This window comes from Thalia democratica, chromosome 5 (genome assembly GCF_965202585.1).
Source record: "Thalia democratica chromosome 5, ktThaDemo2.hap1.1, whole genome shotgun sequence".
Lineage (NCBI taxonomy): Eukaryota > Metazoa > Chordata > Thaliacea > Salpida > Salpidae > Thalia > Thalia democratica.
This window is the reverse complement of record NC_139169.1, coordinates 49,611,674-49,636,075: the sequence shown is the minus strand read 5'-3', so window position 1 is coordinate 49,636,075 and position 24,402 is coordinate 49,611,674. Positions and strand designations below refer to the sequence as shown.

Below are 24,402 nucleotides of genomic sequence, written 5' to 3'. Positions count from 1 at the left end.
GCTTGTAGTTTGTATATAAAGCTGTCATATAAAAGCCAAAATTAATTTTTGTAAAAAAAAAATGTTGGACCCCCCATGGCCTTAAAGAAGTAAACAGGCCAAAAAAAAACTATTTCATTACAAATCTATCTTCTATAGTTTTTAAGCAATGGTTCTAAAACTTTTTCCTTGACGAAATAGTAAACATTTCTGTTGTATTTTTATTTTATTTTTACTAACAAAAAAAAATCAAGTTTTATTAGTACTCTTTCTTTATTATACTAACATGTTTTAAATAACATTTCTTCAACAGAGTTCTGTTATAAAAATAAATACTTTAAGCAAAGAATAGAAGCTAAAGTAGATGTATATGTGAGTTTACTAAAGATGAGCATAACTACTATAGATTAATAGTTAATAATATATAGAATATATGGTGTTAAATCTGACTTTTATCAAACTATATAGTTAAGGGGATATGGGGGTCCACCTTGATTTTTACAAGGTGATCTTATTTTATTAAACTTTATGTGAGCTATCAGGCATTTTTAGCTACTCAATAAAATTCAAAGTAATTTTTGAGATATGAGCAATCAAAGTTGGTGACCTCATTAGGTTCTTAATAAAAGGTGCAAACTAAAAACTTAAAAAAGATTATTTCAATAAAATCTATCTCCTTATTTTCTATGCTCTTTAAATTTTCACAGAAAAGATTAAATGCAAGAATTGGATTTAGTGATTTTGAGTTATTTGTTGTTTTAATTTGCGCCTTTTATAAGGAACTTATTGTAGTCTCCAACTTTGACCTGCTATATCTCAAAAAATGTTTTGAGATTTTGAAATCTTTTAGCAACTTGTAGCTTCTTTAAAACCCAATAAAATAAGACTAAATTGTGAAAAAGGTGATTTACCTCCCTTATATGCCCTTGGTACAATGTTAATATTTAACTCAGTTCTGTTACTAAAACATAAATATCAAAAATTATTTAAGGTATTGAAAACTAAAAAAAATTCCAGTGTTAGTAAGTTTATGTAGTTAAGATGGAGTTTGAGCATCATTTAAAACAATTGTACCCTAAAGTTAACATAGCAGACCTTCCATCTAAGTGGTCTTCTAAAGATAAGCACCAACATTTGCGACTTACCAATGGAAATTTAAAGGTTAGTTTAAATTAAATCTCAACAAACTGTTTTGAAGTTTAGTTTCAATACAGATACATTAAGCTAAAATAAATAACAAACTTCCCATTTTTTCAGTTTCCTTAGCTTAATTTTATTCTGTGTGTTGAATTGATTACACAGTTTAACAAAGTTTTACAGTTTGACTATTGCGCTCTATAAGGTCATATGATAATGCAAATTCTTATTTGAGTATTTAAAAATTTGCTGTATCTCTAAAACTAAATTGAAGGTTAAATATTAAATAATAAATGTTAAATATTAAGTAATAAATCAATGTACTTGAAGATCAATTGTACCTTGATTTTTACAAGTTGGTCTTAATTTATAAAGTTTTATCTGAGCTATAAGACATTTTTAGCCGCCTAACAAAGTTTGAATTAGCTTTTGGAATATAAGCAATCAAAGTTGGTGACCTCAACAGGTTTCTTATAAAAAGTGCAAACTATATACACAAAAAAGTTCTATTTCACTCAAAATCTATATTCTTGGTATTTTTTAAACCAATCTTTTTCAAACTTTACAGCTAGTCCATTACTAATAATACTAATACTTGAATAGATTTAATGCAGATTTTTTTTAGTTTTGTAAAGTAAAAACTTGATAAAAAAAAACTTTTTTTGTTTTTTTGTCTAAAATTTTCTATAATCTAGAATTTTGTATTCTCTAAACCCAACTTTCAAAGTCTTATAAACTGTAAAAATAGTTTTTTAAAAGTTTGAGGTCTCTAGCTCAATAAATGATCAAGAAGATAAATTTTTTGTAGATTTTTAAATTTATTAGAAAATTGACAATGAAGAAAATGTGGTCCATGCATTTGTATTAGATTTTTTTTACAAAAAAGTCTATATCTCAAAACTAATTAAAGTTTTTGTATTTTATAAAAAGTGGCTTGTAGTTTATACTTAAAGCTTTCAAAGGATTGCTAAAAAACCTGGAATCCTGGAAAAACCTATTTGGATGTTCCTATTTGGTTCTAGTTCGGCCAAATTTTTATTTGAAGATCCAGATCAAGTCAAGCTTAGTTTAAAATTAAGCTAACCATATCTGGTATTTTTCTATATTCAGGTTCAAAAAGACCAAGATGCAAGTATTTTTTTTAAAATCAAGATGCAGCCCAGATTTGAATTAAATTTATATTCAAACTAAAATCTTGTTGGATTTGGATCTTGGCAAACTATGGCCAGACCAGGCTGGATTTACTTTTTAGGATTTCTTTTACAACTTTTTTGGTACATAAAAAAGATCATTTCCTGAAAATTTGAAGTAAATTGCTTTCAAAATGAAGAAGATAATATATGTTTAGTAACCTTTAGGACTAAATAAAATTCTTACAGACCAACTGCAGTTTTTTTATTTCAAAGCTTTGTATCAGAAATTTTAATAAAAGTGTCTATTATTAATATTTTAAAACTTAATTAAGGGGGGTAAACACCCTTTTTTGGTTTTTGATCTTAATTTATATAGTTTTTACTAAGCTACAAGATACTTTTTACAAAATTTAAAAACTCAAAACAACTTTTGAGATAGAACCGGTCAAAGTCAAAGGCAACAATAGGATCCTTATGGGAGGCGCAAACTAAAACAGCAAATAACTAGAAATCACTAAAAATCTATCTCCTCCTACGTTTTTTAAGATAACTACCTCAAATTTTCAGGAAATATTCCTTGATATATTTAAAAAATTCTTTTGAAACAGAATTTAAAAAAAATAAAAAATAAAAGTTTTATAACAAAAAAACTTAAAAAAAACTGTTTTTTTTTGTTTATTTTTTGAATAAAATTTTTATTTTTTAATTTTTAAAAAATCTTTATGACAAGAATTTTCTAAATATATCAAGGAACATTTCCTGAAAATTTGAGGTAGTTATCTCAAAAAACGTAAGAGAAGATAGATTTTTAGTGATATAGTCTATTTTTGCTGTTTTAGTTTGCGCCTACCATAAGGAACCTATTGTTGCCTCTAACTTTGACCTGCTATATCTCAAGTATTATTTTGAGTTTTTAAAATCTATAAAAAGCATTTGTAGCTTAGTAAAAACTATATAAATTAAAATCAAAAACCAAAAAAGGGTCTTTACCTCCCCCCCTATGCCCTTAAATTTTGTTCTACTAAGGTTGACAAAAACCTGGAATTTGAGAAGTTTAAAAAAAAAACCTGTAAATAACCTAGTATTTTAAATATTTTTACATTTTTGGTAGTAAAATTTTTTCTAAAAATAACATTAGCTCTTTATGAAAGCTTAAGTACAAACTAAAAGCTAGTTTTTGTAGAATTCAAAAATCTTAAATAACTTTGAAATATTGTAATTTTTGTAAAAAGTTTCGGATACAATCTATCTTCTCTTTTATTTTTTGAGCTTGAGAACTCAAACTTTCAGGAAACGTTCATTTTATAGTTAAAAAGACTTTGAATGTTGCAATTTAAAATACATAAAAAAATTAAAAATTTTAGATAAAAAAAAATATTTATAAAATTTTTTTTTAATTAAATTCTGCATTACATCTTCTCAAAATTTAATGTTAGACTTTATGTGAAAATTTGAAGAAGATTGGTTAAAAATAAAAGAGAAGATTTTTAATGAAATAGCCTTTTTTTTGGGCCTTCCATTAGGAACCTTTTGAGGTCATCAACTTTGATCGCTTATATCTCAAAAACTACTTAAAAAATTTTCAAGCAGTTAAAAACGTCTAATAGCTCAGATAAAACTTCATAGAATAAAGTTAACTTTATAAATCAAGCTGGATTCCCCCTCTCCTATGCCCTTAACATTGAAGCTAATAAATACGCATTCAAGTAAGTACTTAATGTGGTACGATTAAAGTTTTCCTATTAAAATGTAAAAAAATTCATACTATTTTTTATTATGTATAAAGGTAAATAACATGGTTTCATAAATTTATCTGCAAATTTTGTTTTTCAATCTCAATTGATTAGAAATTTTAATGCTGAATCTTCAAAAACAGCATTTCTCATAAGTTCAGCATACATTTATTGAATAATCATACACATACATTATTAAGAAGAAAAAGGAGCATAAGGTATATGTAGTTTGCGCCAGAGGCAATTTTTTTTAGTTAAACTCGGAAGTTTTTGGTCACTCTTGACAGTTTATTGTCTCAAAAAGTTGCAACCCTAGTTTTTGTAAAAAAGTGTTGGACTTCATGCCTTTCTGCAAAACATAATATTTTAATACATTTTTATTCCACTGAACAACTTAAACCTGTTACAACGCAAAAGTAGTTAAACTTTAAGTTTAACTAGCTTGATTTCTAAGTTTAGAACAAAGTTTACTTTAAGTAGGCAAAGTATGTTTAGAATTTATTTATTTAACAAAAGTTAACTCATATAATATTAGTACTCAAGTTTTATCTTTGTAAATGCTTGAGTATATTTATTCTATTCAAAATTTAGTTTCCTTATTTCTAGTTTAGCACAGTTTTAGGCCTTCTGTGTGTGTGTTGAGTATGGATGAATTAAAAAAATTATAAATATATTTTACGATATAGCATTAATAAGTTTTAAAGTATTATATTTTGGGTTGGCTGCACATGTAAGGTTTTAGATTTCTTCTTTGTAACAATATGAAAATGAGGTAAAGTGATAATCCAGCAGTTTATCAATAAAATTTTAACCTCTATCCCTAACAATTTTTACCCAAAATTTATTCTATAACAAATAATTAAAACATATACAAGGTTGCCACTCGGTCAGGAAAAGTCAGGAAAAATTAAAAAAAAATTACAAAAGTCAGGAAAAAATGGGGGGTTTTGAAAAAAAGTGGGGAAATTTGATAAAATTAAAAAAAAAGTCAGATTTTGTCAGTTTAGATTTACAAAATTTCTTGTTTTCCAAAGCCTTCAAATGGTAAAAAACAATTTAAAGTCCTTTAAAGTCAGAAGAAAATTCCAAAATTTTCCTAGAAAATTTACAAAAATATTAAATTTTATTTCCAATGCCTTCATCTGGTATAAATTAGTAAAATATCCTTCACAAAACTGCAAAAATGTTCTATTAACATATTGAACAAGTACCCTACTTGAACAAGCAGATTTTGTAAGCTTTTAGTATTGATGATCTGTAGCAAGGACACTTCCATAGTGAAACTGTGATATATACACAAAAGTTTATCTAGCATAATTTTAGAACAAAGTGTTTTTTGTTTTAGTAAATAATTGAGTTTTTTATAACTAAGAAGTTAGTTTAGTACTTTATGTAACAAGTTAATGTCTATACTTTACCTCCTTATAATTTTTTAAAGTTGTTTAAATTTATAAAATAAGTTATAAGAGAGGTATATGCCAAGATTAAATTTACTTATTATTTGTATTTTTTGTAGAGTAGCTTAAGTTTTTAAAGTAAATAAGAGTATATTTATTTGTTACAAATTTTATACTAAATGATAAGAGGAAATATTTTTTAAATAAAAGTAAAAATAAATGAGTGCCAAAATAAATGAAGTCCACAAGTTGTGGCTTGATTTAGTGAAAATATTCACTTCAACAAGTGTAGGGGCAGCAGATGAGAGCGATTTAAATAAAATGAGGTAAATGATTTTAACTGCCAGGAAAATGAAGCGGAAGGCAGTTCAGATGAAGGAAACCATATCTTCATTAGATGAAGAGGTTGAAGTGCTAATAAAAAAAACGGCGAAAATAAATTTTAGTACATACATTTAAAAAAACAGTATTTGATTAAGTTCTTTATTGTTTTAATGTTTTAACTGTAAAAGTTCGTTACTGTTTTAAGGTTTGAGTTGTGAAAGTTTGTTATTAATTCAAGGTTTAAGTTGTAAAAGTTCCTTATGTGTCGTTTGTTTATCTAGATACATTTATGCTAGGAAAAGCTAAAAAAATGTGTCTTTTTTCAGACAAGCTGTGTTTATAAGGTAATAATACAAGTATTTTGCTGATAGAGCTGTTTAATACAAACATCAATCATACACAGATAGTTTAAGTGATGTACTGGAAGTTTGATTATAGAATTCAGCAAAAACTTGTTGTTTTTAACCTTTATTAAAATAAGATTGAAAGCTTTATATAGTTTTAAGTGTTAGATTATGTATTTAAGAATAAGTTTTATTTAAGAATATGATTCAGAAAAGTCAGGAAAATTTTAGTAAAAAGTCAGGAAAAGTCAGGAAATTTTTCTCAGCTTGATCAGTGGCAACCATGCATTAAACAAAAGTAAGTAAAGTATTATCAAATCAGAATCGCCTTAGATTTTCAGCAGGCTGTAATGTTTTTAAGTAATTAATAAGTTTCTCTATTGGATATATATACATATATATATATTTATCACAGATGTTCTTGTGCTAAAACTTTATTTCAACTAACGGCGTTTCACTGCTCTCAAATAAATTTAAGAACAGATCTACGGAGTCTATAAAATGTTAACACACATTAGAAAAAAAGCAGAAAAAAGCATGTATAATTATGTATAGTATTTATCTAGGTAGTAACTATAAATGGACTTTATGGTTTAAAAACAAAGTTTGGGATAAAAGCATAAAATTATAAAATTGTCTACAAAAAAAACAAATTTAATAAAAGTAGGCACTAACCTCAAAAAGCTCTAAGAATAGGCAAATTTTAAAAATGAAAATTAAATTGAGTTGTGCAGAAATGTTACGTCATAATAATTTTAACAAATTGTTCAATAATTTATACAGCTTAAAAACATGAAGTATTAAACTTGCAAGTATATGTGAGTTTTGTGAAATAAATTAGTACATAAATAGACAGAGTTATTTAAAGTAGAATCGTCGGTTATGGGGACAGATATTCGATAAATCTTGCCGCTTATTCAGAAGTAGGTCTTTATCTTCTGCTACAATTACTGCTCTTTCTGTATTGCAAGTTGGGCAAATTCTACTTACTCCGTTGGATGCATGTTTGATCTTAGAAACAATACTCCACTCCATGTTTGGCCTTTTACCGTACCTGTGAAAAAAGCTCCAGACATAATCCGATAAACGCGTGCTTTGTTTTTTATTTATATTTTTAAAAGTATGTTTATGATTAGCATATCTATTCTTGAAACTACCTGCTGTACTTCCGATATAAATTTTATCTGGGCCCTTACTTTCAACTTTAACTTTATAAATTACATTTTTAATTAAACAATTACCTTTTAATGGGCAGTTATCTTTGTTTAGTTTACGGCAATTACATGTTTTAGGCATATTACTTAACTTATTACTATTAGGGTTAGTTGGTTTTGAATATTTATTTATAGTTTTATTGTTATGCATTTTACTTATACTTTTAGCGCTATTATCACTTACTTGTTCTAAGTTTTCTTTTATCATTTTAGAAATACTTCTAGTTATACGTTGATTATTATAATCTACACTATTGTTAGTACTATTGATATGGATATTTTCATTATCATTAATATTAAAGTTATCATTATAGCTTATATCTTTAATGTTTAAGGTTTTAATATGTTTTACATTATTGTTACTATAATTAAAATTTTTACTATTAGGATTATCATTATTATTACTGTTATTAAAATTATTATTATTATTATTATTACTGTTATTATTAATTTGATTAGTATAATTAGAAATATTGTTCATATCTACGTTATTACTAGCTTTATTACTAGAGTTATTATTTGTGTTAGCTTTGATATGTCTATTTTTAAAATTTGAAATTACTGTTTTGTTGTGCGATTGTATTAAAGTTTTAACATTACTCATGCAACTATAAGAAATTTTAACTGTCTTTCTATTAAAAATTTTGTTATAAAAGTGGCTATCGGGGAAGTGTTTATCGACTAGCTTTAAAAATTCTTTACCTAAGTTTATATTAACTGAAGAGCAATATGGAGGGTTATACCACATTATATGTCGGTTACGCGGTTTTTTGCGTTTTTTATCTACATCTAATTTTTCATACTTTAATTTACATTTAAAACCTCGATTTTTTAATTCATTTTCGTACGGTGCTTTTATTTCGTTAAATATCTTTTCATTCGAAGAGAGGGTGCTTAGACGTTTTTGTGTCATTACCGGGAGGCATTTTTTTACATGATAAGGGTGGTCAGAATTAATATTGATAAAGTTTAATAAAGAATTCGGTTTACGGTACGGACGGTAAGTATTATTAGATAAATTTAAAGTAACATCTAAAAAATTCGTTATTTGCGCTCCTATTTCTAAAGTTATTTTAAAACCGATATCAGACATTAATCTAAACGTTGACTTTTTAATTTTTTCGTAAACAAGAGGTTTTGAAAGATCAATAACACCGAGTCCATCATCTCTATACAACCCACAATTATCAAAAATACTTTTGAGTTTATCTAGGATGTATAAGCCTACAAGATATATATATATATTAATATATATATATTTATTTATTTATTTTTACTATCGTTAATTAGACTTACAACTGCTTCTTTTAGTTGTTGGCTTTTAAATATTTTTTAGAGTTTATATTGTTGATTTTGAATTGGCCAGACTTTAATTGTCATGTGACCGTGTGTGCTTATAAATTATTTTACAGTGCGGAGAAACTTTGGTTAACAATTAAAGGTCTTTGTAAATAGTTGTGAATAACACTAAATTTATTTTATTTAAGTGACCTTGAAAAGCATTTTAACTTGAAGTCCTTCAGTGTATTAAACTAAAAAGAATGCTTATTTGAGAATTGGGTAGATTTTTAGTCTTATTAAACAAAAAGCAGTCATTTAATTACCATCTAAAATATGTCTATGTGTTTTTTTTGTAAATTTAGATTATTTTTTACATAAGGTGGTATATAACGGTCAAGGAAAATCTCATAAAGATGCAGGAAGTGTAAGATCTGACAGGGAAATACCTTTCCAATGTGCTATTTATTACTTTGAAGTAACAGTAGTACAGCGTGGTAGAGATGGGTTAGTTGATTAAATAATAGTTTCTTTTTCAGTATGATTTATGATTTTTACATACATAGTTTTTTTTTTGATGACAAATAATATTATTTTTTATTCTATAATAAACAATTTTATATATTTATTTATTCTTTAGTTCTCTTATACCTCAGAAAATTAAAGTAAATTGAAACTGAAGTAAAATATGCTGTAGTTATAGAATTAAAAATTTATAAAATATAAAAATTCTAATAATTAAGTGTAGAGTTAAAGTTTAAAAATTAACTTAATGCTGAAACTATAAAACATAAGTGTTACCTATTAAAACTTGTCAGATATAAGTTTTAACTAAAATGAACCAACAATAAAAACTTTCAATAATGAAACTACACTTTTTAAATATATCTTAGATTTTTATCACTGACATCTTCATATGATATGTTTGAATTTTTGTCGATGCTTTGGTTTGTTAATCTATTTACGCGCTTTAGCATTTACAATTGTCAGAATATCTTTCTCCCGTGTTCCTTTTCTTGTGGTCTTCCATTAAAATTTTTCTCTGCATATGACTTGCTGCAAATGTTTAATTTGAAAGGTTACTCTTTGGCTTAGTTTTATGTGTACTACAGGGTTCGTTGCATATGGTTATAATGTATATACTTAGTGCTTAATTAAATTGAAAAATTGTGTTAAGTAATATATATAAAATTTTTACACTAGTAATATATTAGACATAACACGTATTTTAAAACTTATCACTAAATTTGTTATGTTAAGGGCATAGGGCATGGGGGTCAACCACCTTTTTCACAACTTAATCTTATTTTATTGAGTTGTAACTAAGCTATATGTTGCTTTCAGCAGATTTTTAAAGCTCAAAATTTTTGAGACAAAGCTGGTTGAAATCGAAGACTACAATAGTACTAATCAAGACCCCCCCTTCCCCCCCTATGCCTAAAATGACTTCTAAATGGGATTTTCCTTACTTTTAAAAAATGTCAGGCTAAATTGGTCTCAGTCAGGCTAAATGAAAAAAAAATCGCGCACGAACCCTGGTACTACAGGAATGCAGTTGTTGCAGGAAAATAGTTGCTGTATAGTACATGCATTGAATTTTTTTTTTCATGTTGCTTCTTTAGATGCCTCAAATGATTGTGCTTTTCTAATATCAGATGGTTATACAAAAACACGTCTAAGACTGCTTTCCCATCTGATCTGGTCCATGAATATGGGAGATAACCTCTTTGTGTTCCTTTACGTCTGAAAGATACTTTCTGTCAATTATGTAGCTGACCAGCTCCTTTTTTCTGCCCAGACACAACTCCTAAGCTTATGTGATAAGCTTTGTTTTAGTTTGCAAAATTTTTGATGCGAATTCAAAAAATTTTAATGTCTATATCCTTTGCACATCTATTTGCAAATATAAAAGATAAGGAAAGCTTTTAACTTATCAACATTTATCTTTTTTAAGTAGTCGTAACTCATTTGATTTATTCTTGTTTTATTTACATTTAAAATACCAAAAAAAAATTGCAGCTCTATTATATATCTGCTAATTATTAAAAGAGGTGGAAACCCATTTTAGATGGAATTGATCTGATCAAACTTAATGAGATTGGAACTGGGAAATAGTATAAGTGGGAAACCACTCATTGGATAGGGTTTCGTTTAGATGGGAAATAGATAAGTTATAATTGAACAAACTATAATTAGTTGTGCTTAGGTTTGATTTCTTTAGGATTTAATTAGGTTGAAAGTGATCTAGTTTGGGTTTGATTAGCTTGGAAATAGTTTTGGTGGGATTTAATCAGTTTTAAACTGCTTATGGAAATTGATTTGGGTAGGAAATTATTGGGTAGTACTAAGTTCAAATAGGAATTAAACTATTTTGATATAATTTGAGTTAAAAGGGCATAGTAATGAGTTCAGTTTTATTGCTTATTAAAATTAAGTAGAGAAAAGTTAAATATTTAATTTTCAATACAGGTTTATATAAATTCTGTAATACAGGGTTGCCAAAAAACCTGGAATCTTGGAAAAACTTTAAATTTGACACGTTAGGCTAAAAAAACTTTAAGTTTAGAAAGTTAAAAAAAAACTACAAAAACCTCGATTTTTGAACTTTAATCACCAAAAAATTTGGAATTTTAAAGAGTTTTAAATGTAAAATTATGAAATTTTAATCAGATATTAAAATATATCATAAACATTAGTTTTTTTTTGTATCATTTAGAATTTCATTTATTTGAAAACACTTTAAAAGTAGCATTACAGTACCTCTTCAATGATTTTTTAATATGTAAGACAGCTTTTTAACTTAAACTTAACTTTATACTAGAATTAGACTAAATACTTGTATTTTAAAAGCCTGAAAGAATTTCAGGAAACCCGGAAATTTTTCTTTTTAAACCTTTGAAAACCCTGGTACTGCTATTTTTACAGAATATTTAAGTACCACTTAAGTTTTGAAACATAAATTGCCTGTAAAAAATATTTGTTATAATAAAACTTACGAAAATTAGGTTCACATTTTTATTTAAATAATAAAAATGTCACTCATATTTTAAAATTAAGTATTTAGTGTTATTTAAGAAAATGCTTAGATAGTTTTAAAATTTATTTATGTTGTTATGTATTGAAGTTATAAAAGTAAACTTTTTAAGTTTTACTAACTATTTTCTAAAATAAAAAGTCTTTCAATTAAAAAAAAACTTAAAATAATAAACAATAATAGTTTAATGTATAATGTTTAAAAGCTGTAGGATTAAAAAACAGTTTAAAAAAAATATTGCAAGTTTATTTTGTAGAAACAAAACATTGTTTTTGTTAATAAAATTAGTTTTCATACTAATATAAGAAATGCACATTTTGTTGTAAGATTAACTTTTACTTTTTATTAAGAACATTATTCATGCATTTACAGGTACTTAATGTAAGAAAGAAACCAAAATGTTGTTTATTTTTATGTTCAAAACATAAAAGTTAGTTAAAAATTACAAAAAAAAAAACAAGCTTGAGTCATTATACCCTTACAGTTTTAGTTAATATTCAAAAAAAAATCTAAAACCAGTTTTAACGAATTTATTTAGTACTTTTATACAAGTTTTGTCTTAAACAAGTATTAAAAATTTAGGTATTTAGGAGTTGGGTTATCTGCAGCAGGCACTAATTTGAACCGACTTCCAGGTTGGGAAAAACAGACATTTGGTTACCACGGTGATGATGGGCACAAGTTTTTTGCTACAGGCAATGGTAAAGAGTACGGACCTACATACTCAACTAATGATGTCATAGGTTGCTGCTTAGATTTAGTTCATAACTCATGCTTTTATACAAAAAATGGTATGGATCTTGGTCTTGCATTTGAAAATTTGCCTACAGTTCCACTACATCCAACTGTAGGCTTACAGACACCCAAGGAGGAACTTATTGTTAATTTTGGACAAAATGAGTTTGTGTTTGATTTTAAATCACATCTGATAAAATGCAAACAAGATATGAGAGAAAAAGTGACTGAATTGCTTTTTAAAGAAGAAAAATTAAGCAGAAGCATTTGTAATTTGATCGAAAGGTAAATAAAGTAATTTATAAGCTTATAATTTTCATTATGGTTTTACATATAAAAAATAACTTAATCTTCGAAATTTGTCTCTATACTGTTTTAAAAAATTTAACACTTTTTTTGAACAGTATTTTATTTTAACTACTTGAATGAAGTTCAAATACTAAAAATACAAAACTATAAAATGTTGGCTCTAACTTTTTTTCAAACACAACCTTTTTTTTATTGTTGGGTTTGTAGTATTTATAATTTATATTTTTATACGGTGTCTAACTTTTTAATAATGACTTATTGAAGATAAACAAAATCAAGGCTACTAAGTATAGCAATATTTTTACTAAAATACTGTCTATGTAGAGTTGTATCAATAAATTATTACTTAGATATAAATGATTTAAATGTTTAGTAATTTTAATAGATTGTAAACCATCTCAGTTCTAAAAAAGAAACTTTATTCACATTTAAGACTATATGTAGGTAAATATTTTAATAAAATTAATCTTATATTTTACATAATTAAATTAAAATACCTGTTGCTTTCTGCTTTTTTAACCCAAAATAAAATTTGAAATGTAAGCGATCAAAGTTGGATATTTAATAGGTCAATCCTTACCAATAGTTAAAGCTAAAATATCAAAAAAAGTCTATTTCATTCAATCTATTTTATACTAAAGTTTTCAAGAAATCGTTTCAAACTGTGTTAGTTTAATCTTTATAAAACTATTAATAATATGTAGGAAAAAATAAAGTTCTAACTAAAAGTGTAAGTTTCGTTTAAAAAACTTTATGTTTTCAACTAGTTTGATATATTTGTTTAAATATTTAAATATATATTTTTTATGGATACATGACAGTTCATATTCTTAAAAATATTACAGGACCACAACTCAAAAAGTAATCAGGGTTGCCACACACTCAGGGAATTCAGGGAAACTCAAGGAATTTTAAAGTTGTAGAAAATCTCCGGGAAACTCAGAGAATTTTGATTCTCTTTTTTTAATTAGGGAAACTCAATGCAGTTTTGGTTTTTTCTAAAAACTTCAGGGAAATTTTAAGATTTTTAAAAAAATCTCAGGGCATTTTTTTTCTAGATCTAGAATGAGATTTAGTTAATCCAGTTTCAATATTTTGTTCATAAAAGTTTATTTTATTCATTTTTAAGTGCTTATTTAAAAATTTTTAGCCTTGCGGCAAGTTCTTCAATATTCTTAAAATTAAAATGGTAATTTTTTGATAAGTAAAAGTAATTTTAAGGGTTGGAAAAAACTCAGGGAAGTTTAAGGTTACTCAGGGAAGTTTCTGGTCACTCAGGGAAGATTTTTTAACTCAAAGAGTGGCAACCCTGAGTAATATATATTTGAAAAAAAAAAGTGTTTGTAGGTCTAATTAAAAAGATTATGATAGGAAAAAAATAAAAAAGGAGAATTTTTAAAAATGCTAAAAGTTATTATATTTAAAATTTTTTATATTTTTTTCAAATAAATATAAAACTTTTCCAGTTGTTGCCCCTTAAATTTTCTTTTAAGAATTTGAATTGTCCGAAAATGATTAGTCGTCCACCCTTTTTTATTTTACTTTAAATATCTTAGAACAGCTGGCATTGTTGCAGTTTAGAATAATTACATTTATAAAATACCAAACTTTGTTCATAAAGATTTAAACCATTTCATGAAGTAGTGTTGTCCAATCTAAAAATTGAAATTCGGTTGCCGTTTTATGCATTATACTTGATTTTATTTACTTATTATGTAAATGAAAGTTTTATGTAAACACTAGTTTTTATTTTGGTAATTTTTTTTTTTTTTGACTCTTTATAATAAAAATTTGCTATGCTTAAACATAGCTTAAAATACTTTAATTTAAATACTCGTTTATATAGTCATCACTTGAAAGACTTGTTTTATAGCAGCTTTTTTAGGCCTAGTAGGTGGGGGAACGGGTCACTTTTGCACGAGGGGACACTTTTGCACGGAAATTCTTTTGCACGAGCGTCACTTTAGCACGGTCATCATTTTTGCACGAGGAGACGATTTTGCACGGCAACATTTTTCACGATGACAATTTTTTACAGCATCATTGTTGCACAGCGACACTTTTGCGCGATGACTTTTTCGCACGGAACATCAATTTTGCATTTTGGTAAAAAGTTTTTTAGCTAGTACCAAATCTGTAACATAAAAAGAAACTGAAAACTAAGATTTTATAACATACTACATTAAAGCCAAAAAATAAAAGATTAAAAATTTTAAACATTTAAAGATAATGTTAGAAACAAATTAACGAAAAGATAAAATAAAGTTATTTATAAAAGATTCATACCAGGGACAAAAAAATTGATTTATTTAGAAACTAGGATAAAAAAATACTTTGTGTAAGTAAATTATTCTAGTTTATTTTAAAATTTAATGTATTAATCAACAACTATGCCATTTTATATAATTTACTATACGGTTACAAGTTTATTGTTCATATGATGGACCTAGGCATCAAAACCTAGACCACTTAAACTGAAAGACACATAAAAAAAAGAAATAAACACAAACAGTTTGTTTATTAAAGCAAAGATAAAAACATAAAGTGATATAAAATTTATAAGTTAGCATAAAAAGCAAAATTTTATCCACAAACTTTTACTTATTTACGCTTTGATGTCGAACGATCAACATCAAATATTTAATTTCATTGATTAACAACAAAAATTAAAACTTAAAGCTCAAAAGACATTAAAAATAGACTGGCCAGATAAATAATCATTAAATACATTGAAAAATGACTCAATATTAATAGAGTAAAGCTGCTGCTAATAAAATTGAACTATAAACTAAGTTAAATCTTAAAATTAAATCAATGGTGGATAAAAATTACATAATCACTTTACTAAAACAAATATAATTCAAAACTTAAATCGAAATTCTTAAAAATTTTTGCAAGAAACTAATTCATTTGGTAGTTTGTTCCATATTTCAACTGACCGATAAAAAAGAAGAGTTCTGCCAAGTCACATTTTTGAAATATTGCAGCGGTTGAAGACTAATATGGTATATTTTCTTTGAACATAAGTTGAAACTTTCAAATGTTACTCTCCTTTTGGCTTGTCTTCTTCATGCAACATTATAGTAATGAATTTAATCCAAGTTTAAATCATGAAAAATGCGCTATTTTAATTCTCTTTTTATTCTCACGCTAAATATAAATAAAACAAAAATTAAAAATCAAATAAAATCTGAAATACCTTTACACTTCATAAATTAACTAAATCTTTTTCTTATTAATTTAACAAATGTTAAAAATAAAAATATTTGTCTAACAACTATATAATGCTAATTTTAACAGCAAGAGAATATAAGTAAAAAATAATACTCAAGATTCGTGTTTTAAAACCTTACTAAATTAAGTTTATCTTTCTGTTTAAAAATTAACAAGATTCAGATTATTTTTATTTAAAGTATTAGTTTATTGAAATTAAGATTATAAATATGAATTAATGAATTGTGGTACGTCATTATATTGTTCTACATAAAACTTCAAATAAAAAAAAATTTCTTAAGAACTTTATTTTAGCACTGACGAGGTCTTTGACCGAAACTTATTTTGTAAAAAATTCTTGAAAAAATAAATATAAATTTTACATTAAAATTTCATTGGAAAACTACTACATTTTATTCATTTAAAACAACTTGCGTTTAAACGCAAATATTATTTAAGTTGACAAAAAAAGGTTTATTTAAATTTTTATTTGATAAAATAAAAAATAGAAGCGTGCAAAAGAGAAGTTCCGTTCAAAATTAATTGATTGTTTAAAATTTTTGCAGTTCATAAGTATATCCGTTAAAATGTAACGCCGTGCAAAAGTTACACTTTGCAAAAATGAAGCCATGCATGCAAAAGTGACGCCATGCAAAAGTGTCCTCTTGTGCTAAAGTGACGCTCGTGCAAAAGTGACAATAGTGCAAAAGTGTCCCCTCGTTCAAAAGTGACACCCACCCAGTAGGTGATTAGTATGAATGTTGTTTTATTTTTCACAAATTGGTAATGCTAATTCACATAGATAAACCACAAACTTTAAATACTAACTCATTATTTATTCAATGTTTAAATTTTTAGAAACTTTTACATATAATATATTAAATATAGAACTTAATAAGTTGTTAAATTTTAGAAAGATATACTTTATTGAAATATAATTATACTTTTGAATTTTTAGTTTGTGGAGCTGTTCTTATTTTATGATTAGCAAAATGTCGTAAGCAAACAAAGTATTTCATTAAATCAAAGCTTCCCAAACTCATTTTTATAAATGCCTCCTAAACAAAAAGGGGCAATATTACCTAGTTTATAAAGCCCGTGCGTAGATGATAACTCGTTTTTATGTGTTTGTATTTAAGATCTTACAGAAATTTTAGGCGAGTAGCTAAAACTTAAAAATAAACAAGTTTTCTGATGTTTCCTTTAAAGTTCACATGTCTTTTTTTAAAGTTTTTGAAAACATACTATTATGAAAATTTCTTAACATTAGCAACGAACAGCTAAAAATAAGTGTTTTATGCAACCGCTAAGCTAACTATATTATAATTTTTTTTTGAATTTATTTATTTTATATATTTTGATTGTTATACACTTAATTTGTTTTTATATCTTCCAAAAAACTAATTTATTTTTAATATAATTTTTCTTAAACTTTATAAAGAAATTTATTTACTATAAGTTTACTTTCAGGTATTTGATACATCAAGGTTATGTAAGTACTTTTGAAGCTTTTAACAAGTCAGTTTCTGGCCAGGAGAACAATCAACAATTGCTGTTAATCAAAAAAAGGCAGTATATAAAGCAACTTGTAATGGAAGGAAGGATTGGAGAGGCAATTGTACATACTAACGCTCATTTTCCTGAAGTATTAAAGAATGACCATCAATTGCTGTTTACATTAAAAGTTCAGCAATTTAGAGAAATGGTCAGTGGTACTGATTCTGAAGTTTCAAAATTTGGAAAAGTACAAAATCATAACCATACTCCTAGGCAAGCGTGTTCGGAAAAGTCAAATTTTTCTCACGTTGAAAATCCAAGCGAGCCAATGAATATTGAAGAATCTGATTCTGAGAACATTCCTTCCAAAACTAATTCTGAGAACGGAGTTGAAGACATGGATACTGAATCTGTGAATTCTGGTAAACAAAACGGCGTAGTAACCACCAATGGTAACAGTAACACTAAAGATTTTGAAGACCGCCAATATCCAAAACTTTGCAAAGGAAATCCCCAAGCGGTATTAGGAATGGTCAAGTTTGGTCAAGGTCTTTTATCAGACCTTAACAAACTAACTAATAAAAGTAAGCGAATAAAAAAAATGTTACTAGATGCTTACAGTTTACTTGCCTACCCAGACCCTAAAGCTTCCCCTATGGCTTACCAGTTAGATGTCAAAGAGAGAGAGTGTGTTTTTTTGCAATTAAACAACGCTATTTTAAAACAACAGGGCCTTCCAACTCCACACCCCATACATACTGTTGTTATGCAAACCAAGCTGTGCCTTGATCGCATGTTAAACAGTAATATATCATCCGCTGCCTTTTTCTCAGTTTCTGATCATCTTCCAGCGGATGACTGATGTTTTGACTAAAAATCATGTCAAATTATGGATTGGTATCTGGGACGGACATTTTTGAAGTGTTTCAGTTTGGTTTTTGTTGGGATTTAATCAAGAATATGTTGACTTGCACTTTGTTTTGATTTCCTGAAAAAAAAGACTTATGTATAGATAAGATTATACTAATATAATTTTAATAACTTATGTTTTCTGTATTTATATCACCATACTCTTAAGTTTTAGCAACTATAAGTATGATAAGTGAATAATATACTTATTGTGTTTTTCAATTTTGGTTATTCAGAGTTTTTTAAGCATAATTTATAAATTTTTAACTAGTATTTTTTTTATAATTATAATAAGCTTATACATTATGTCTCTTACAAAAAAAAACAAAGATTGTAAAATTATCATTAAAAATTCACGTTGTAAAAAAGGAGTTTTTAAACAAACTTGTTAGCTTTGAAAAAGATTTTTTAAAATATATATACAACGAAAAAAAAAAAGTCGAAAAAATAAATTATACATGTTTGTTTTTATTGAAATCAATTAGAGTTGTAATTTAAATGTAAAACATTATATAAGTATTCGCTCTTACATTTATATATATATATATATATATATATTAATGATTAGTCTCCTGGTTAAAAATAACATGGTTTTTTTTACATAGTTAAGTATAATAAATATAATTTTTTGAAATTTACTAAATGGTATAACATCTTATCTACAAGTAGTTTTCTCTTTAATACTAAAATAAAAAGTCTGCGTTTATTTTTTTACAAATAGTTTTTATTAAATAAATGTTTTCACTAAAACTAAATACTTATCATATAGTTTGTATTGGCTTTTCCAAAAGTTGTTAGTAGTGCCTTTGTATACAGTATTTAAAATAATCAAAAATATTCGTATATTAATTTTTAATTGCAAATTGTATGCATGAAAGTGCTAATAAAATCTACTTTTTGTTAAACATAACTTAGTGTATAAATAAATTTATTTTTTCAGATTTTGATAAAATTTAACAAATGATACAAAATCAAACCTACCATCCAGTAAGTCATATAAAAAATATTTTAGAAATTATAAGTTTTTTTGAAATTAAATAGTTAGTATATATTTTGTTGGTTTTGTTTAATGATTTTAATGCTAATTCCTCAGGCTACCTTTAAAAAACTAAACTTAGATTATTAGTTTATATTTAACCTGATTACCTCTTAAGTACTAATAAAATTAAAACACAAGTTGTATTGTTTTTAGTGTATTTTAAGTAATGTTGTTTAATTAAAATAAAACAGTTTAAGTTCTCTGCTGACAATCAAACTTTTTACCTCATCTTGAATATTTTTTTACTATTGGATTAATGTATATCCTTATCAAATTTTTCTTCATAGTTGATCTTGTATTAAAAATTAAATATAATTAGCTACATCAACTTAAACGATGGTCAAAAACTATATGTAGTTGTTACAGTACTGATGTTACGAAACAATAATAGTATTTATTTTATTACCGTCAGAGAGAAATGTAATTAAGAGCATAGGAAGGGGGGTCCACCTTGATTTTTACAAGTTGATCTTGTTTTCTGAGCTATCAGACATTTTTAATCGCTTGAAAAGTTCAAAGTATTTTTTGAGATATGAGAGATCAATGTCGGTGACCTCAATAGGTTCCTAATAGAAGGCGCAAACTAAAAACGCAAAAAAGACCATTTCATTAAAAATCTATCTCTTCCTTCTTTTTTTAAGCAATCTTCCTCAAGTTTTCACTGTAAGTGTATTATTAAATTTTAAAAAGATTAGATGAAGGATTTTTTTTAATGATGACAAATAAAATTTTTATTGAAAAAAAACCACCTATTTTTTTTGTATTTTTTAATCTAAATTTTTTATTTTTAATATTTTCAAAACTCAAACATTCAAAGTCATATAAACTATAAAAGGAACTTTTCCTGAAAGTTCAAGGTCTCTGGCTCATAAAATAAAGAAGAAGATAGACTTTTAGTAATTTTTTAAATTTCTGAGAAAAATTAGCCCAAAAAATTTGCGGTCTATACGTTTGTATCGGAAACTTATTATAAAAATTACAATATCTTAAAAGTTAAATGTGATTTTTTAATTCTATAAAAACTGGCTTGTAGTTTGTACTTTTTGCTTTCATATAAGATTCAATGTTATTTTTAGTAAAAAAAATGTCGGACCCCCCTATGTCCTTAATTAAAATAATAAGACTTCTCGTATATAATTTATTTTTATAGATTAATAATTATATATATGTATGTATATATACATAAAAATAAGTTGAAAATTTAATGAATTAAATTTTTCATCAAGAGCCCATCTTAAGGGGTTTAAAAAAAAAAAAGTTTATTACAAGATGTAACAACTTGCAAAACTCGAGTTTCGTGCCTACGCACTCCTCAATTGCAAAACAAGTTTAAAATAAAACACAAAACACTCAAATGAAAGTTTAAAGTTTAAGCATAAATACATTATGACATAGTTTTAAGACTGTTAAAAATCATGCAAAACGATTTGTGCAAAAATTAACTTTCAAATCGACAATAAACAGGAGAAAATTAAGTGAGTGACTAAAAGTTTGAACAGAAAATTGAATAAGATCAAAAGTTAAGAAAAGTTGAAATTTTGATTAAATTAAGTGAAATTAAAGTTAATAAACTTCAAAAGTAATTTTTATATGTCTACAAGACGATATTAATTCGCTTCTTTTATTTGGCAGGTCTTATCTTTTAGTGCATATACAACGGCTGTTGCTTCTTTGAGACACATCCTACACATCGGGCTATTGCCGTCAGCTATAGGCTGTGCTCTTTTTATAACTTCCCATGAAATTTCAAAGTCAATGCCGCTGCGCTTTAAGCCACAAACGTACTTTAAAAGCTCAGTGTCATTATGATATATGCCTCCTTAAATTTGTTTATATAAGTGTTTTTTGACTAAAATTATATTTTTTTTTCCAATATTAGTTTTTACTGAATTGCCAAAAGGAGGGTTTTACCAGATTACATTTCTTTTTATTTTCGGTCGATTTTGACCTTACATATACGAACTACACCAGATTTAGTTGGGTTAATCACTCTACATTTAGGGTGTGTTAAAATCTATTTGGGGTCTTTTACCATTATATATGCAGTTTTATACATATATGGTATACATATAATGGTAAAAGACCACAAATAGATTTTTTAATACACCCTAAATAGACACGTAGGACAAAGAGAGGCGAATGTTTGACTGCAAAAAACATTGGTAAACGAAAGTTGCCGAATAGAAAATATTATATATAAAGCGACAGTGATAACTGAAAACCAGATCAAGTTTTATGTTGGCTCTACTTGGACTATCGTTCAAGAATCGCTAATCAAAACACAAGTACAGTTTCTAACACGAAAAACATAGAAATACAACAACTTTATCGCAGTGCATTTGGAAACTAAAAAATAACAAATTTAATTTTAAGTTCACTGGGAAATATTAACAAGAACGAAAAATAAATATAGTACAAAAAATAGATTTAAATTGTGCAATGCGGAAAAAATCGAAATTTTAAAAGTTAAAAAATCTGAATCCCTAAATAAAAGAGACGAATAACAAACTGGCTGTATACATTATCCAAAACAATTTATATAAAAACTCTGTTAATAATTTTCTCTAAAATCAACTAACTATTCTATTATTACGTAATACCTAATTTTGTATATTTTTATTGTTGTACTTACAAGTTTGCTTTTCAATGAATAAAACTTGGCTGAAGACGCGTATTAAACGCAGAAACAGCTGTTTCAAGCAAAAGTTTATTTTGTGTATTTTGGTTTCATATATATATATAGAGAATAATGTAATTATTTAAACTAAGTCACTTTCTACTGAGCCCACTTATAGGGCTTTTAAATGATTTATTTAGAAAATGTGGTTTTAAAATTTCCAGTACAGACGTTTCATAAAGACATAAAAGATTGTCTTTAATCTTCCATCTGGTTCAATATAAAATAAAAAGCACTTTGGTTAAATAAGATGAAAAAGTTATACTAAAAACAATATGACGTAAAAATCGAACATAGTACATTACAAATATTCGGTACAAAATTTGATCATCCATCTAACTCAAACCAAACAAACAACTAAAATTACAAAAACCACAGTTAAGTGACCAAAAATACTTTAAAAATTTTTTTTTTTTGTATTTTAAGAGGAGCTTTGTCATATATCGACAAGACGATATGAATTCACTTCTCCTATTTAAAAAACCTTCCTTTTTTAACGCATTAACAGCCGAAGTATATGTGTGCTGAAGGCCATTTAAAATATTTTATTACTTCGTATATTATAATTTGAATTCGAAAGAATCAAATTTATAGTGTAAAAAAAGCATGTGTTTAAATTCGAAAATAAATTAAACATTAAAATTATTTAAATCAATCTATTGACAATCTAAGAAAAAAACTCTCCATGTAAATATTTTAATATGCTTAATAGTTTGAATTATATTTCAAAAAATTATAACCGACTTAAAATTTTGTTAAAATAGAAATTCGCTTTTCTTTTTTTAGCAATTCTCATGTTTTAACGCACAAATTTGCATTTTTTAAGCACAGCTTGCACTTCATCGTCTAGTTCAGTGCTTCTGAAATGGGGTTCCGCGGAACCCTAGGGTTCCGCGACGCCTTTCGAAATTTAAAAAAGAACATTTATTTAATTAAACATTTTATGTAAAATTAAAATTAGGGGTTCCGCGGAAAAGTTGAACTAAGGAAAAGGGTTCCGCCACAAGAAAAAGGTTCAGAAGCACTGGTCTAGTTGACATACAAAAAGCTTCTCTTTGAACTCAATAAAATATATACATATAGTTACTTATTTGCGGTTTTTAATTTCTATATGGTTTTTTCGCACAAAGTTAGATTTTTGCACTGATATCTGTCTCTGTAAAACATTTTATAATTATGTCATAATGTTTTTTGTGTACTAATGTTATAGAGTGGGTGTCAGAATGACACAGCGACAAAATGACACGGTGCGTCACTTTGGCTCAGCAAAAAAATGACACGGTTGGTCACTCTGGCACGGTGCGTCACTTTGGCACGGCGACAAAATGACACGATGCATCACTTTGGCACAGCGACAAAATAACACGGTGGGTCACTCTGGCACGGTGCGTCACTTTGGCACAGCGACAAAACGACACAGTGCATTACTTTGGCATAGCGACAAAATGACACGGTGCGTCACTTTGACGCGGAACGTCATTTTGGCACAGCGACAAAATGACACGGTGCGTCACTTTGACACAGCGACAAAATGACACGGTGCGTCACTATAGCATGGATTAACAAACTTATAAGCAAAACTAAAATTCTTCAGTAATATAACCTTTAATTGTAAAATTTTGATAGTAATTAGTTAAATAAAAGATTTATTATATATTTTCCAAACTATAGTAGCTTGATACACTTGAAACTATATATGATACAATGCTTTAAAATTTAAGTCATAGTATAAAAACAAAAATATTCTTAAGTTTTATTTTTACGTTTCACGACTTTTCATATTTATGAAATGAATAAAATTTAGTACTTTTTGTTAAACGTTGAATTAATTATACTGGAATTTTTATAAAAAATAACTAAGATTTAATTTAATACAGAGTTATTTCTTTGTAAGATTAAGTCATGCGTGTTTTAACTCTAGTTTTTAAAAATACAGAGTTATTTCTTTGTAAGATTAAGTCATGCGTGTTTTAACTCTAGTTTTTAAAAATACAGAGTTAAGCTGCTTTTGTGAAAACTAGCCAGCTATATTAAATATGTTTAATATTTTAACTTAGTAGTTTGTTTAAAGATAACAGTTTTTTTATTACTGTTTTTTAAACGACAAAAGGTTATTGCTCGAAAAGTTATACCAAAGAACATTTCAGTTATCGAGTTTTAAATCACATGCTTTAACAATCTATTACGAGCAGTTAAAAGTAATTTTTTTTAATGCAAAATCCTAAATTTCCAAAAACATACAAAAAAATATTCAACGAAAGTTAATAAGTTTGGATGTTTACTTAAAACTCTGTATTGAAAATGTATAATAAACTTGTCTAAAAGTAAATAATTAAAATAAACGGTCCTAGAGCCTAAATATATAAAAAATGTTGAAAATAGTATTATGAACAGTTGAGAGAAAATTAAGAGTCTGATTTTTTAACGAATTTAAAATCTTGACAATATCA

General features: G+C 26.4%; 1 protein-coding gene across 1 annotated transcript; it reads left to right on the top strand.

The window, feature by feature from the left end:
• Positions 1–1,000: 1,000 nt before the first annotated feature.
• LOC145837269 (ran-binding protein 9-like) lies at positions 1,001–18,587 on the top strand. Its single transcript, XM_082945072.1, has 4 exons — positions 1,001–1,140; positions 8,922–9,046; positions 12,156–12,593; positions 17,301–18,587. The coding sequence occupies exons 1-4, from the start codon at positions 1,021–1,023 to the stop codon at positions 18,187–18,189; spliced, it is 1,572 nt and encodes a 523-aa protein (XP_082801198.1). The 5' UTR covers positions 1,001–1,020; the 3' UTR covers positions 18,190–18,587.
• Positions 18,588–24,402: the final 5,815 nt, after the last annotated feature.